The 13,138-nt window shown below is 33.0% G+C and overlaps 1 protein-coding gene across 1 annotated transcript in view; it reads left to right on the forward strand.

Moving 5' to 3' along the window:
- LOC150096239 (midasin) overlaps nt 1–13,138 on the forward strand; it is a 1,081,806-nt gene that overhangs the window by 1,049,716 nt on the left and 18,952 nt on the right. Inside the window, exons 88-89 of the mRNA XM_090409469.1 lie at nt 5,528–5,713; nt 7,532–8,349. Of these exons, the coding sequence (XP_090265595.1) occupies nt 5,528–5,713; nt 7,532–8,349 (1,004 nt within the window). The remainder of the gene's footprint in view (nt 1–5,527; nt 5,714–7,531; nt 8,350–13,138) is intronic.

The following is a 13,138-nucleotide window of genomic DNA, read 5'->3' on the forward strand; positions in this document are numbered from 1 at the left end:
CTTAAAATCATTCACTGACAAAGCACTTCATCTGGTAATCTATTCCACTCATTCATCACTCCCCAATCAAAACTAATCTTAACCACACTTTTACGCTTATAAAAATTACACCTATTACACTTTTAGTCTTATAAAAAGATTGATGCAGAAGAAATCTGCTCTCTACCACTTCTTGATTCCCAAGAAACCCAGGCATCCAAACCTGTACACAATAGTAAGATGTGGCCATATCAAAGCCTTATAAAGAGGTATAATAACGGTATGTTCTTTAACAACATCCAAGTGATTCTTTGAGCTGTTTTTTTATTTGCAGTGTTGAAATGTACATCACCTTTATTTGCCCTCCCCACTTTCTCATGAACAAATAGTTGGCTATCCCATAACATCTCCCCTCCAAAAAAAAAAAAAAAAAAAATATCCTATATCATCAATACAAATTAAGTGGTAGCAGTTCCAATACAGAGTCAGATAGTATACTGCTGGTCATTCTGAAATCATTATCCAAATTTAATTTCTGCTGTCAAGAGAAAGTTCATCAACACCTTTGAAGGAGAATCTACTGCTTCCATTTAAAGATGTGTGAGTATATTTTTGTTACTTTTTATTTCATCATTCAGAGTTAATGAGATGCTTCTTTATCATCATCATCATCATCATCATCAAATTCCTGCCATGTACCCTCAAGGGGTGTACAGGATATGACAGTACTACATGAAAAAATTACATCATTACTAACTTCCTATCTACAATTTTCCTCCAAATCAGTCTGATACTTGTCAAGACTCCAACATTATCAGATCTTATATTTCTATCGTCTAAGGCACTTTGTACCGTATCAATCCACCTATATCTTGGTCTTCCTCTAGGTCGTTTTCCTGCCAACCTGGCAGAGAACACTTGTTTTGCTAATCTTTCCTCTCCCATTCTATTTAAGTGACCATACCATCTGAGATTAGCTCTGCTAACGCATTCCTGGATGCTGACAATGTCAAGTTCTTTCCTAATATCCTCGTTTTTAATATGATATTGCCATTGATGCCATCTGTTCACGCCTCTAATCTCTCTCAGGACTCTCATATCTGCGGTCTCTAGTCTTTGGTCAAATGTTTTATTTCTGACCCAGCTCTCAGATCCATAAGTTAAAATTGGTTTGAACACAGTCTTGTATACAGCTAATTTAGTGTTCCGACTAATTTCTTTCTTATTCCATATGAATTTATTCAATTGACTTCCCACGATACCAGCTTTGCTGATTCTGTTGCCTATTTCTATATTTAGTTTACCATCTTCAGTAAAAATTGTGCCTAAGTAGCTGAAATGTTTTACTTGTTCCACAGGTTCTCCATTCACAACACAGTTGACATTTTCAATGATTCTGCCTATTTTCATTGTCTTTGTCTTTTTATTGTTGACCTTCATATCATATCTATTGCAACAGCTATTCAATTTAGTCAGAGAATCTTGCAGACTTGTAGCGGATTTATTTAGAAGTATAACATCATCCGCATAAAGCAAAGAGCTGACATTAACATCTCCAATTTTGATATCAGGTTTAATACCACATTCCTTCATAATGTGATCCATATAGATAATGAATAACAGAGGGGATAATGTACATCCTTGTCTCACACCAGATTTAACATTAAACCATCTTCCTGTACTTCCTTCAATTCTAACTGCTGACTCACAACTCAAATAAAGACTAAGTATTGCTTGATATAATGCCCCATTGACACCATATAACTGCAGCGTATTGAATAGCTTCTCTCTTGGCACCTTGTCATATGCCTTTTCCAAATCAACAAAACTTAAATACAGATCCTTGTTATATTCCCATGCTTTCTCGACTATTTGTCGTAAAGTGAAGATCTGATCCTGACAGCCTCTATTTGGCCTGAATCCAGCTTGTTCTTCACCAAGCTTTTCTTCCACAATTCTTCTCAACCGTTTCTCAAGTATACTTGCATAGATCTTGCCAGGAACACTCAGTAGGGAAATACCTCTGTAATTCTCACATTCAGTTTTATTTCCCTTTTTATATATGGGTACTATGAGAGCTCTACTCCAATCATCGGGAATTCGTCCCTCTGTCCAGGCTTTCTGAACTATGCAGTGCAGCCACTGTAAGACTTTTATACCACCATACTTCAGCATTTCTGGTCGAATATCATCTACTCCTGCTGCCTTTCCACATTTCAAGACTTTGATGGCTTTTTCTACTTCAAGTATGGATATGTATTCCTGACTGCATGCCTGGTCAGTGTTTTTTACCACTGTGCTGTCATCACTGCTTGTTTCATTTAGCAGTTTTTCAAAGAAATTACTCCATACTTCAAGGATATCTTTTTCTCCTGTTTTCATTTCACCTTTATCATCTCTAATTCCTTTTACAGCACTCTTTCCTCCATTCCTAAGCTTCTTCAACAACCTCCAGAATATTTTGCCACCTTCTTGATATTTATTTTCTATATTCTTGCCAAAGTCCTCCCATGACTTTTGTTTAGCTAGTTTTACACACTGTTTAGCTTTCTTACATTTGTCTCTGTATTCTGTAAGAGTAAAAGCTGACTTATTTGCCAGGAACTTTTGATATGCTTTCTTCTTTTCCTTCACTGCCTCTTTAACTTCCTGTGTCCACCAGGGAGTTCTGATTTTTTTATCCTTGCACACAACCTCACCACATGCCTCTCTGGCAGAATCAATCAATGTTTCCTTCAGAGTTTGCCACTGAATCTCCAAGGTTTGATTCCTGTTCTCAAACTCTTTCATTTTCTTTTCAATAATCTTTCTGTATTTTAGTCTACAGTTCACATCTGAGAGCTGCTCAACTTTTATTCGCTTTAAAACTTTCTTACATGTTATTCTTTTCAATATGAAATTCAATTTTATCCTGCTCAAGACTAAATAGTGATCACTTCCAATTTCAAATCCTCTGTACACTCTGGTGTCCTGCACCAGGGAGAAAACATCACTATCAACAATAACATAGTCAATGAGACTTTTCTTATTCCTAGCCTCTTCTCTCCATGTGAATTTGTGCACATTTTTATGTTGGAACATGGTGTTAGTAATAACCAGTCCATGTCCTGAGCAGAAATCCAACAGATATTTGCCATTATTATTAGCTTTGCTCTTTTCTCCAAATTTTCCCAAAATATTTTTGTATGTCTCACAATCATTTCCTACTCTACTATTTAGATCCCCAACAAGGACCAACTTTTCCTTTTTCATTGTGTCAGTTGCTTTTTCTAAAGCCTCAAAAAAGTCCTCCACTTCTACCTTAGTAGAACCTTCTGTGGGACCATAGGCACAAATAAGTCTCATTGTCCAGTTCCCCATTCTCATATTTGCCCACATTACTCTGCTTGAGACTGACTGCCATTCAAGAAGATTAGCCTCGTATTTTGTGTTGAATACTATGGCTACTCCTTCTTTTCCTTGATTGTCATTGCCTGAATATAACATTTTGTATTTATTGCTCAGAAAGATCTCACCAGTTTTGGTCTTTTTTGTTTCAGTCACCCCTATTATGTCGATCTGGTACTTATCTAATTCCTCAGCTAGCTCCATTTCTTTGCCATTCAGGCTTCTTACGTTGATAGTACCGATCTTTAACTCTGGTGATGTTGAGTTGGGGTTTGTTTTCAGATTTGTTCCAGTAGCTGACTTTTCGCTGTTCGCCCTGGTTCCCTGGCGAAAACAACGGGGGCCTTGTTTAACCGGGCAACGCCCCAGCCGGCATGAAATTTTGTCATGTTGTACCATCATTTTTTATTTTGGTTTAACCAATAAGAATACAATTTGGTCGGCTAAATCCCAAATTGCCAGCCCATCCTCGTTCGTTCAGTATCAAAGTAGATACCCAACAGGGTGCACCACGAGAAGGTGAGGATTGGACATTAGGTCAGAAGCCCTGGTCAGTTCTCCGCATTCCTTTAAAGGCTATGTGGAGGTCTCCTCTCAGTTATACAGCTTTGACCCTTAAGCACCCCCCTTCTTTAGTGTTATTCAAATGCTTACAATTCGATCATACATCATAATGTTCTGGTTTTCAATTCCCATTCTCTTCTTTCAGAAATTTATTGAAAACTAGATCTCTTTCCTTAAATGCCTATCAAATGATGTACTGCAGATTTATAATCCTTGTTAGCATAGACTGTCATAAAAAAAAAATAATAATAGTAAAATCCAGATGGTAGATTTTTTTCTTATAAGTCACTACAGCTTGATTTCTAACTGCTACTAATTTAAAAAAAAAAAAAATAAATTCAGAAGTGCCTTCAAATAATCATCATCATCATCATCAAATTCCTGCTATGTACCCTCAATATGTATACAGGATATGATAGTACTACATGAAAAAATTACATCATTATTAATTTTCTATCTACAATTTTCCTCCAAATCAGTCTGTTACTTGTCAAGACTCCAACATTATCAAGACTCTATTTATGATTATTTGATAAATATTTATATATTTAATAAATATATTTCATATATTAAATATATAAATATCTAATATTTTTCTTTTATATACTACATTTGCTTACCTGTAGACTAGTGGTTATTATTACCTTCAAAGTAGTAAATACCCTTGTGCAGCAATGCACTTAGATGATGCTGCCACTGTTCAAAACATTTCTGGATTGCTTTTTATTACTGTTACCACATGATGGTGGATATCAGAAATGTCAGGAAATTTGCATACTTTCAAAGTATTCTAAAGTTTTGGAACAGACAAAAGTCACTGAATTGATTTTTGATTGATTTTAGCCAGAAACTCAGAGATAGCTATTGTTGCATCTTCACTCAAAATTTGAAGAATTTTTTTTATTCCCAAATCATCCATTAAAATCTTTTTCACTGATTCTCTGTTTAAATTTAATTCCTCTACCATTAACCATGCACTGAATCATCTGTTGAACACTCCTTCCATATTTCAATGTGTTTGTGGTTGTCATTCCTGTTTATCTTTAAACCTCAAATACACTAGGCTGTTACATGGCATCATCATTAACCACACTTAACATATCTAGAGTGTCACATGTGCTTTTGCTTAACTTTACACAAAATTTGATATTAAAACATTGGTCTAAATTCCGTTTGCTCATTTTTCTTGGCTTGACTTTTTTGATATGAATCAAAGCAATAGTGCAAACATGCATGTCAAAACATGCACAGTCACATAATTCTGCCTGACTCACCATGAACACAATAGTATAAAATCATTTTAGGAATTTAATTGTCACACCTTGTAAATAGCACAGTACTAAACTAATCTTGACAAAAATTTAATTACACCTTACACATTTGAAGTCATGAAAAATGATTCAACAAAAAACTGTTACAAAATTAGAATCCATATATCCTTCCTTGTTATCTTTATTTTTTAAAAAGGCATTTCTCATATAATTCATATACAGTATAAAATCTTAGAAAATAGAGGAAAGTAAAAATTAACAAAATGTGTAATGTTTGGAAGACTCCTGCATTACTATTTATTCAGCTACTTATTTAATAATTACAGAAAACAAAGCAGAACCCTCTCAAGATGAATCTTATACATCTGATGCTCAGCCTGCTAGTGCTAGTAAACATTCTTCACAAGACATTGTCCAGGCTGCTTCTGAAGAGATGGAATGTGATGGAGTAACACCAGAACAAAATGAGCAACATGCAGAAGGACAAGCAAGTAGCAAAGTGGAATTAGAAAGTATGTGTGCATTAGTAATTATATCAATTAAAATTTAATTCTTAATATCAGTTCTAGGCATGTAAATTAAAATATCATTAACAAAATTCCTGACATGTACCTTCAGTGTGATGTACAGGATATCATGATAGCACTACATGATAAAGTTTACATTATTATTAACCTCTTATCAACAGATTTTCTCCAAATTAATCTGCTGTTTATGGAATCCAGTACTGTCAGATCATATATTTCAATCTTCCAAGGTGCTTCTAACTGCAACAAACCATCTATATATTGGTCTTCCTCTGTGTCTTTTTTCTACTATTCTTGCCCTGAACACCTGTTCTGCTAACATTTCCTTTCACATTCCATTAAAGTAACCATACCAGCTTACATTCTTTCTGCCCATACATTCCTGAATGTGAACAGTGTCAGGTTCCTTCCTAATATTTTTTTATATGATTATGCCATTAATGTCATCTGTTCCCTGCCCTAATTTTCATAGAACTTTTATATCTCAGGTCTCTTGTTTGATCATTGGTTTATTTCTAACACACTTCTCAGATCCATAAGTTAAAATTGTTTAATAACTGTCTTCTATACTGCTAGTTTAGTGTTTTGACTAATTTCTCTTATTACCTATAAATGTACTCATTTGACTCTCTCTCTCTCTTCACTTAACTTAGTCTGTTGTCTATTTCCATGTTTCCATATTTAACTTGTTATCTTCATTAAAAGGCTAAATAGCTGAAATGTTTTTCTATAGGTTTGCCATTTAGGATGCAGTTGATGTTCTCAACATTCCTGCCAATTTTCTTAGTTTTTGTGTTTTCTATTGCTGATTTTCATACCATATTTATTACAGCAGTTACTTAATTTAGTTAGGGAATCCTACTGACTTGTACTGTATTTATTTCAGAGTATAACAGCATCTGCATAAAGTAAAGAACTAAATTGAATATCTCTATTCAATACTTCCTTCATAATGTAATCCATGTAGATGATGAATAACAGTTGAGATAATTTACATCCTTGTTTCATACCTGATTTAATATTAAACCATGCTCCTGTACCTTCTTCAATTCTAACTACTAATTACAACTCAAATATAGATGGTATATTGCTTGATAAAATGTCCTGCAGCTTGTTGTTAACCTCTCTTTCCAACCAGGCCATATCTTCATATTACAACATTTCTGGTCAGATTTCATCTGCTGCAGCTGCTTTTTTCACATTTCATGTTTTTGATAGCTTTTTTTTTTTTTTTACTGGTGTTGATATACACTTCTGATTGCATTCCTCTTGAATATTTTCTACCACTCCTGCCATTCAAGAAGATTATCTTCAGGTTTAGTGTTGCATTCTATAACTATTCCTTTCTTCCCTGATTATTATTGCTTGAATATAATATCTTGTATTTGTTATTGAGACGAATCAGTCACACCTATTTTTGCTGTCTTTGTTTCCATAATTCCGGCCAATGCCTCAGCTGGCATGTTATACCCAGTCAAATTAAAATATATGGAATAGAAATAACATCTTGTTGTTGTTGTCGTTGTATGTTTGAAGATTAACAGTATTTTGGAGTATTTCAAATACTTTTTATAAAGAACTCAAGAGGTTATTTGATAAAAGCAAACTTTTCAAAACTAGTAATTGTTCTACATCCTCTTTTAAAATAATGCCATTATAGAAATTAAGGTTTCTATGTTATTTTTAAAGCAGTTTTAACTGTAATATCAAATATGTAAATCTTATTCCCTTTTCTAAATTCAAAAGAAAAAAAGATAGATCATGATAAAAAGAATAACTTGATACTTTTTTCCCCTTCCCCAGGTGCAGGCCATGAAGGAACAAAGAGAACATCAGTTCAAAACCTAAGAGATGATCAAACTAAAAATCAGCTTGATCATCAACAACAATTTAGTTATCCTAAAGATGATCGCACTCTTGGTTCTCCTCAAAATAAAGTTCCTAGACAGTTAAAATTAATAGAATTGGATAGTCAGGAACCAGAATCCCAAGGAACAAAACAAAAACAAACAGAAATATATGAACATATAAAAGATGACCAATCAAATTTTGATGCTGAAACTAAAGATATTGCAACAGAAGAGCAGGCTAAAGAGCAACCAGTGCCTTCTGAGAAAGATGAACCCCATCCTATGGATGTTGATGATGATGATGATGATGTTATCCTTTTAGAAGAATTAAACAGAGATGAAAAATTAAAAGAAAATCAAATAGTTCCTAGCACTAACTTTCCAGAACAAAATCATTCCTCACAATCTGAATATACCCAAGAAGAGAGGATGAGAGAATTACCTGGAGACCAAATACAAACTTTAAAAGTTGAAAGAGGCCCAGAATCATCACTTCATACCCAGCATGATTTGTGGTCAACTATGAATACTCCTGAAGTGCAACATTGGAAAACTAAATTTGAAAACCATATGAACATGTTAATCCATTTACCTAAAGACAACATTAATGAAGAATCTCAGGAAGCAAAACAAGCATGGCAGGAGTGTGAAAAAATGATCTCACCTCTGGTACAAGAGCTCTGTGAGCAGTTAAGGCTTGTTTTAGAACCTACTAAAACTTCTAAGTTAAAAGGGGATTACAGGACAGGAAAACGACTTAATATGAGAAAGGTAAAATTTAATTTCATTAAACAGTTAATGTGTGATTATATGTTTTGTAAAATAAAATAAAAAAAAATTACAATTAGCATTATACTGCCATTGTAATTCTCTTTGCTTTATTTTCTTAATTGAAATATAAACCTCCATTGAAGGAAACTGCAGCTATTATTTAAAAAAATGGTGTAAATGTATTTCTATTTAAAACAGCAGTTGCTAAATTTTTTTTGCCAAGTGGACTCGATGCTCAGTTTCATTAAATGACAGGACAGATACTAACTAATGTAGAAACTAATGGTCAGCTGATGAAAAATGTTATGATAAAAATCGAGTTAGGATGGCTATGCACAAACTTTTTATTCCATTAAATTTATAACATTTAACAAAAAAATAATAAAAAACATAATGACAACACTCATAAATCATTCATACTGACATTTTGAGATTCTGCATAATTAGCAGTTATATGATATGTAACTATTGTATGTTTGCATCTGTGAATTGTACAGTAACATTTCAATGTGACAAATAACTCTACTTACTATTTAATTGTACAATTAAATAGTAAGTAGAGTTACTGCAAAAGAAAAATTAAATTGAATGTGACAATTTTAGAGGAATTTTTATATTGAGTATTCCAGGTAAGATTTATGCAAGCATACTTGAGGTATCATAAAATTATTGAAGGGAAACCCTGAAAAGAAAATGAGCTGATTTTGTGCAATATAATCCTGAGTAGTAAGATCAGATTTTTACTTTGAGATAAATAGTTGAGAAATCATAGAAACAAGGATGTGTATTTAAAGTTAGTAGTTTTAAAAAAAAAAAAAGGTATATGATAAAATGCCAAAGAAAAATCTGATTAAAAAAACAACAAAAAACCTACATTTAGATAAAGAAAATAGGACATTACACAAAACTATACATATTGCATACATTTATGTCATAAGTCATCTATTAGAATTGAAGGAGATGCTGTTGTAAAATTAAAAATAAAATTGGTGCATGCGATCTCCACTGTTATGGATTATTCTATATGAATCACATCATCAAATTCCTGATAGGTACTCTGAAAGAGTCTACAGGATACTAAGACAGTGCTACATCATAAAGTTTACATTATTATTAAATTCCTATCAATACATTTTCCTCCAAATTAATCTGCTGTTTATCTGGGATCCAGTACTGTCAGATCTTATATTTCAGTCTTTCAAGATGCTTCTAACTGTATCAAACCATCTAGATATTGGTATTCTTCTGTCTTTTTCCTGCCATTCTGTTTAACTGACTGTCCCATCTGAGATTAGCTCCGATTACACATTCCTGAATGCTAACAATGCAATGCCCTGTCCTAATATCTTTATTTTTTATATAATTATGCCATTAATGTCATCTGTTCTACCTAAATTTTGCAGAACTTTCATATCTGTGGTCTCTTGTGTTTGATATTTTTATTTTGGTTTATTTCTAATACAGCTCTCAGATCCATAAGTTATAATTAGTTTGAAAATTATTTTGTACTGTTAGTCTAGAGTTTTGACTAATTTCTCTCTTATTCCATATAAATTTATTCATTCGACTCCCTTCAAAACAAAAATTATCTTGTCTATTTCCATATTTAATTTGCCATCTTCACTAAAAATTGTGCCTAAATAGTTGAAATATTTTACTTATTCTACAGGGTTCCTGTTGAATATGTAGTAGCTGATGTTTTCAATGTTCCTGCCTATTTACATAGTTTTTGTATTTTTATTGCCAGTTCTCATGTCAAATTTATTATATCAGTTATTCAATTTAGTTAAGGATTCCTGTACTGGATTTATTTAAGAGTATAACAGAATCAGCATAAAGAGCCAATATTAACATCTCCAATTTACTTTCAGTTTAATACTAGTTTCTTTCAAAATGATGATGAGTATCATCTATGTGATTTTACATCAAACGATATTCCTGCACCTGACCCAATTCTAAATATTGATGCACAACTCAAATTTAGATTATGTATTGCTCAGTATAATGTATCATTTATGCTATTTAATTATAGCATTTTGAAAAGCTTTTCTCTCATGGTGCCTTGTCATATGCCTTTTCTAGATCTACAAAACTTAAAAACAGATTCTTGTTAATATTCCCATGATTTTGCAACTATTTGCCTTAAAAGTGAAATTTTTATGCTGACAGCCCCCTAATTTGCCTGAACTTGGAAACAAATTCAGGCAAATTAGGACAATAAGACTTATTCATAGATATGAATAAGTCTTATTGTCCAGTTCCTCATCTTGATCTTTGCTCACATCACTCAACTTGAAACTGCCTCTAATCACAGAGTTTGTTTTCATGCTTATTAATGAATAAACATGTCTGTCTTTATGTACTGTAGCTATTTCTTCCTTTCCTTGATCATTATTGCCTAAATATAAAATCTTGTTGTTATTTACAGGAATCTCTCCTGTTTTCATTTTCTTTATTTCAGTAACACCAGTTATATTAACATGGTACTTCTAATTCTTCTGCCAATTCCTCTTCTTTTCCATTGATACTTCTTATGTTGCCTGTCTTGAATTCTACTAATGTTAAGCTTGTGCCATTAGCTGATTTTTCACTGTTCACCCTGATTTTCTGATGAAAATAGCAGGGATCTTGTTTAAGTGGGTGATGACATTTCCTCTAGTTGTAACATCATTGTCTTTTGGTTTAAACCAATACAGTTTGGTTGGCTAAACACCTGCCAGTTCATCATTTGTTTGGTATCTAGATACATACCTACTAAGGAGGTACATTACAAGAAGATGAAAATTTTACATTAGGTATAAATCACCCAAACCAGTTGTCATATCTTCCCTTAAATTCATTCACACCAGATGCACTCATTATCCCTGAAAGCAAAATATTCCACTCGCTCATTGCTCTCTGAGAGGAAAATAACTCTTACCTCTTTCTTGACTGCGGACAAACTTAATTTCCATGGATGCCCCCTGTGTTCTCTCCCCATTTTCCATCCAGTCTATTTTCTGCATTCCTTAAAGTCTATGTGGAGGAGATCTTTTCCCACTTATGAGCTTTGATCTTTAAGTACCTTATGTTGATCACATTATGAACAAAAATGGCACTAAACCTAAGATCAGAAATTTTAATTCAAATCTTTACTTTATGCAGATGATATCATCCTAAATAAATCCACTATAACTCTTCAGAATTCTCTAAATAAATTGAATAACTTCTTTAATAAATTTGATATGAAAACCAGCAATAAAAAGACAAAAAACAGTAAGCATAGATAGGAAACAGATTTTAGAATATGCCATGCCATGCTTGGGAACCAATTGATAATTTTATATGGAATAAAAAAAGAGAGAAAATTAGTTCAGTGGACAATCTGGTTTCGACACTGTATATACTGCAGTGTTAATAACAGATTTTAATTGATGGAACTGAGAATGGATTAGAAATAAAGCAGCTGATTGGAGGCTAGACTACAGAGAGGCAGAGTTTGAAAAAAAATTAGGGGAGGATTGCATGAACGGATAGCATCAGAGTAGAATCATATTAAAAAATAAAGATATCAGAAAGAGTCATGATATCATTAGCAGTCGAGAATATTGCATGACTAATGTAATGTAGTATGGTAACTTAAACACAATTGGAAAAGATGTGTGTGTGTGTGTGTGTGTGTGATGGCAGGAAGTAACACCCAGAAGGTGACCAAGATCCATTTGGAATCAGTGTAGTTAATAGAAACTTAAAAGACTGAAGTATAAATTGATTAAAATCTGTTATGACAGCATTGGAGATCTGACACATAAAAGAATAATTCTAAAGAAAATTATTGATAATGTGTTGTATTATAATGTAAAATTTATTATGTAATACTGTTGTACATTGTTGTACACCCTTTCAGTGTTTAACTTTGTTTTTCAGTTTGTCACATTGATATGATAGTGTAATGGAAGAGGTGGGGAAGGAGAGGGGGGGGGTCTAAAAGTTAATCATCTGTGGTCTTCATTTCTGATTTCTGTCTGAAATGAGTGGTTTACAAATAAGATAATTGCAAAACTTCACATTTCTTAGTTCCCTAGATATGATTTCAGGTTTAAGTAGTGTGGAATGAAGGTATCAACCATCATTTACAAATTACCTATAAGTAATTTTAGTAAATTATAATTAATTAATTTAATTATAAACTGTGTGCAAGTTATAATAAATTGATTTAGCATGACTGGTACAATCTTGATTTTCATGTGATAATTGAATAATCAGTTCAATAAAGTGAATAAAAAATAAAAACTGATGTGATGTCCGTGTCTCAAGTTTTATGAACTTAAAATCTATTTAGTTATGTACCAAATATTAAATATGCAAATCTGATGCTCTTTATACGAGGTATATTAATTTAAAATTAAGTTAATGTACCTTGTGCTAAAGAACATTATTATTATTATTATTGCGTGACACCTCCTGGGAGTCCAAAGAATCATCAACGGAGGGCACCTACTCTACAACTCTCTGTCTCCACCACTCAATCCACCAACTATAATGCAACTACACCAACGCCATCTACCTCCCACCATCACTGGTATTTTCACAATCACAAACATCCATGTCCACAGTGGAATTTGAACCTGCAGCCTTTTGGCTGGAGAACAGATACACTAACCACTTGGCCAACCAGGCCAGCATAATAGTTAATATCATAAGCCATATAATCTATGAATATATGGTGTACTAATTATAGACAAAATGGGCACTGTTTCCAATCTGATGATACATACTTGTGGTCAATAATGGCTACTGTCATGCTCAA

The sequence above is a fragment of the Typopeltis vanoorti genome, chromosome 19, assembly GCF_054136105.1.
Source record: "Typopeltis vanoorti isolate ZY-2024b chromosome 19, IOZ_Tvanoo_1.0, whole genome shotgun sequence".
In the NCBI taxonomy this organism is placed as follows: domain Eukaryota; kingdom Metazoa; phylum Arthropoda; class Arachnida; order Uropygi; family Thelyphonidae; genus Typopeltis; species Typopeltis vanoorti.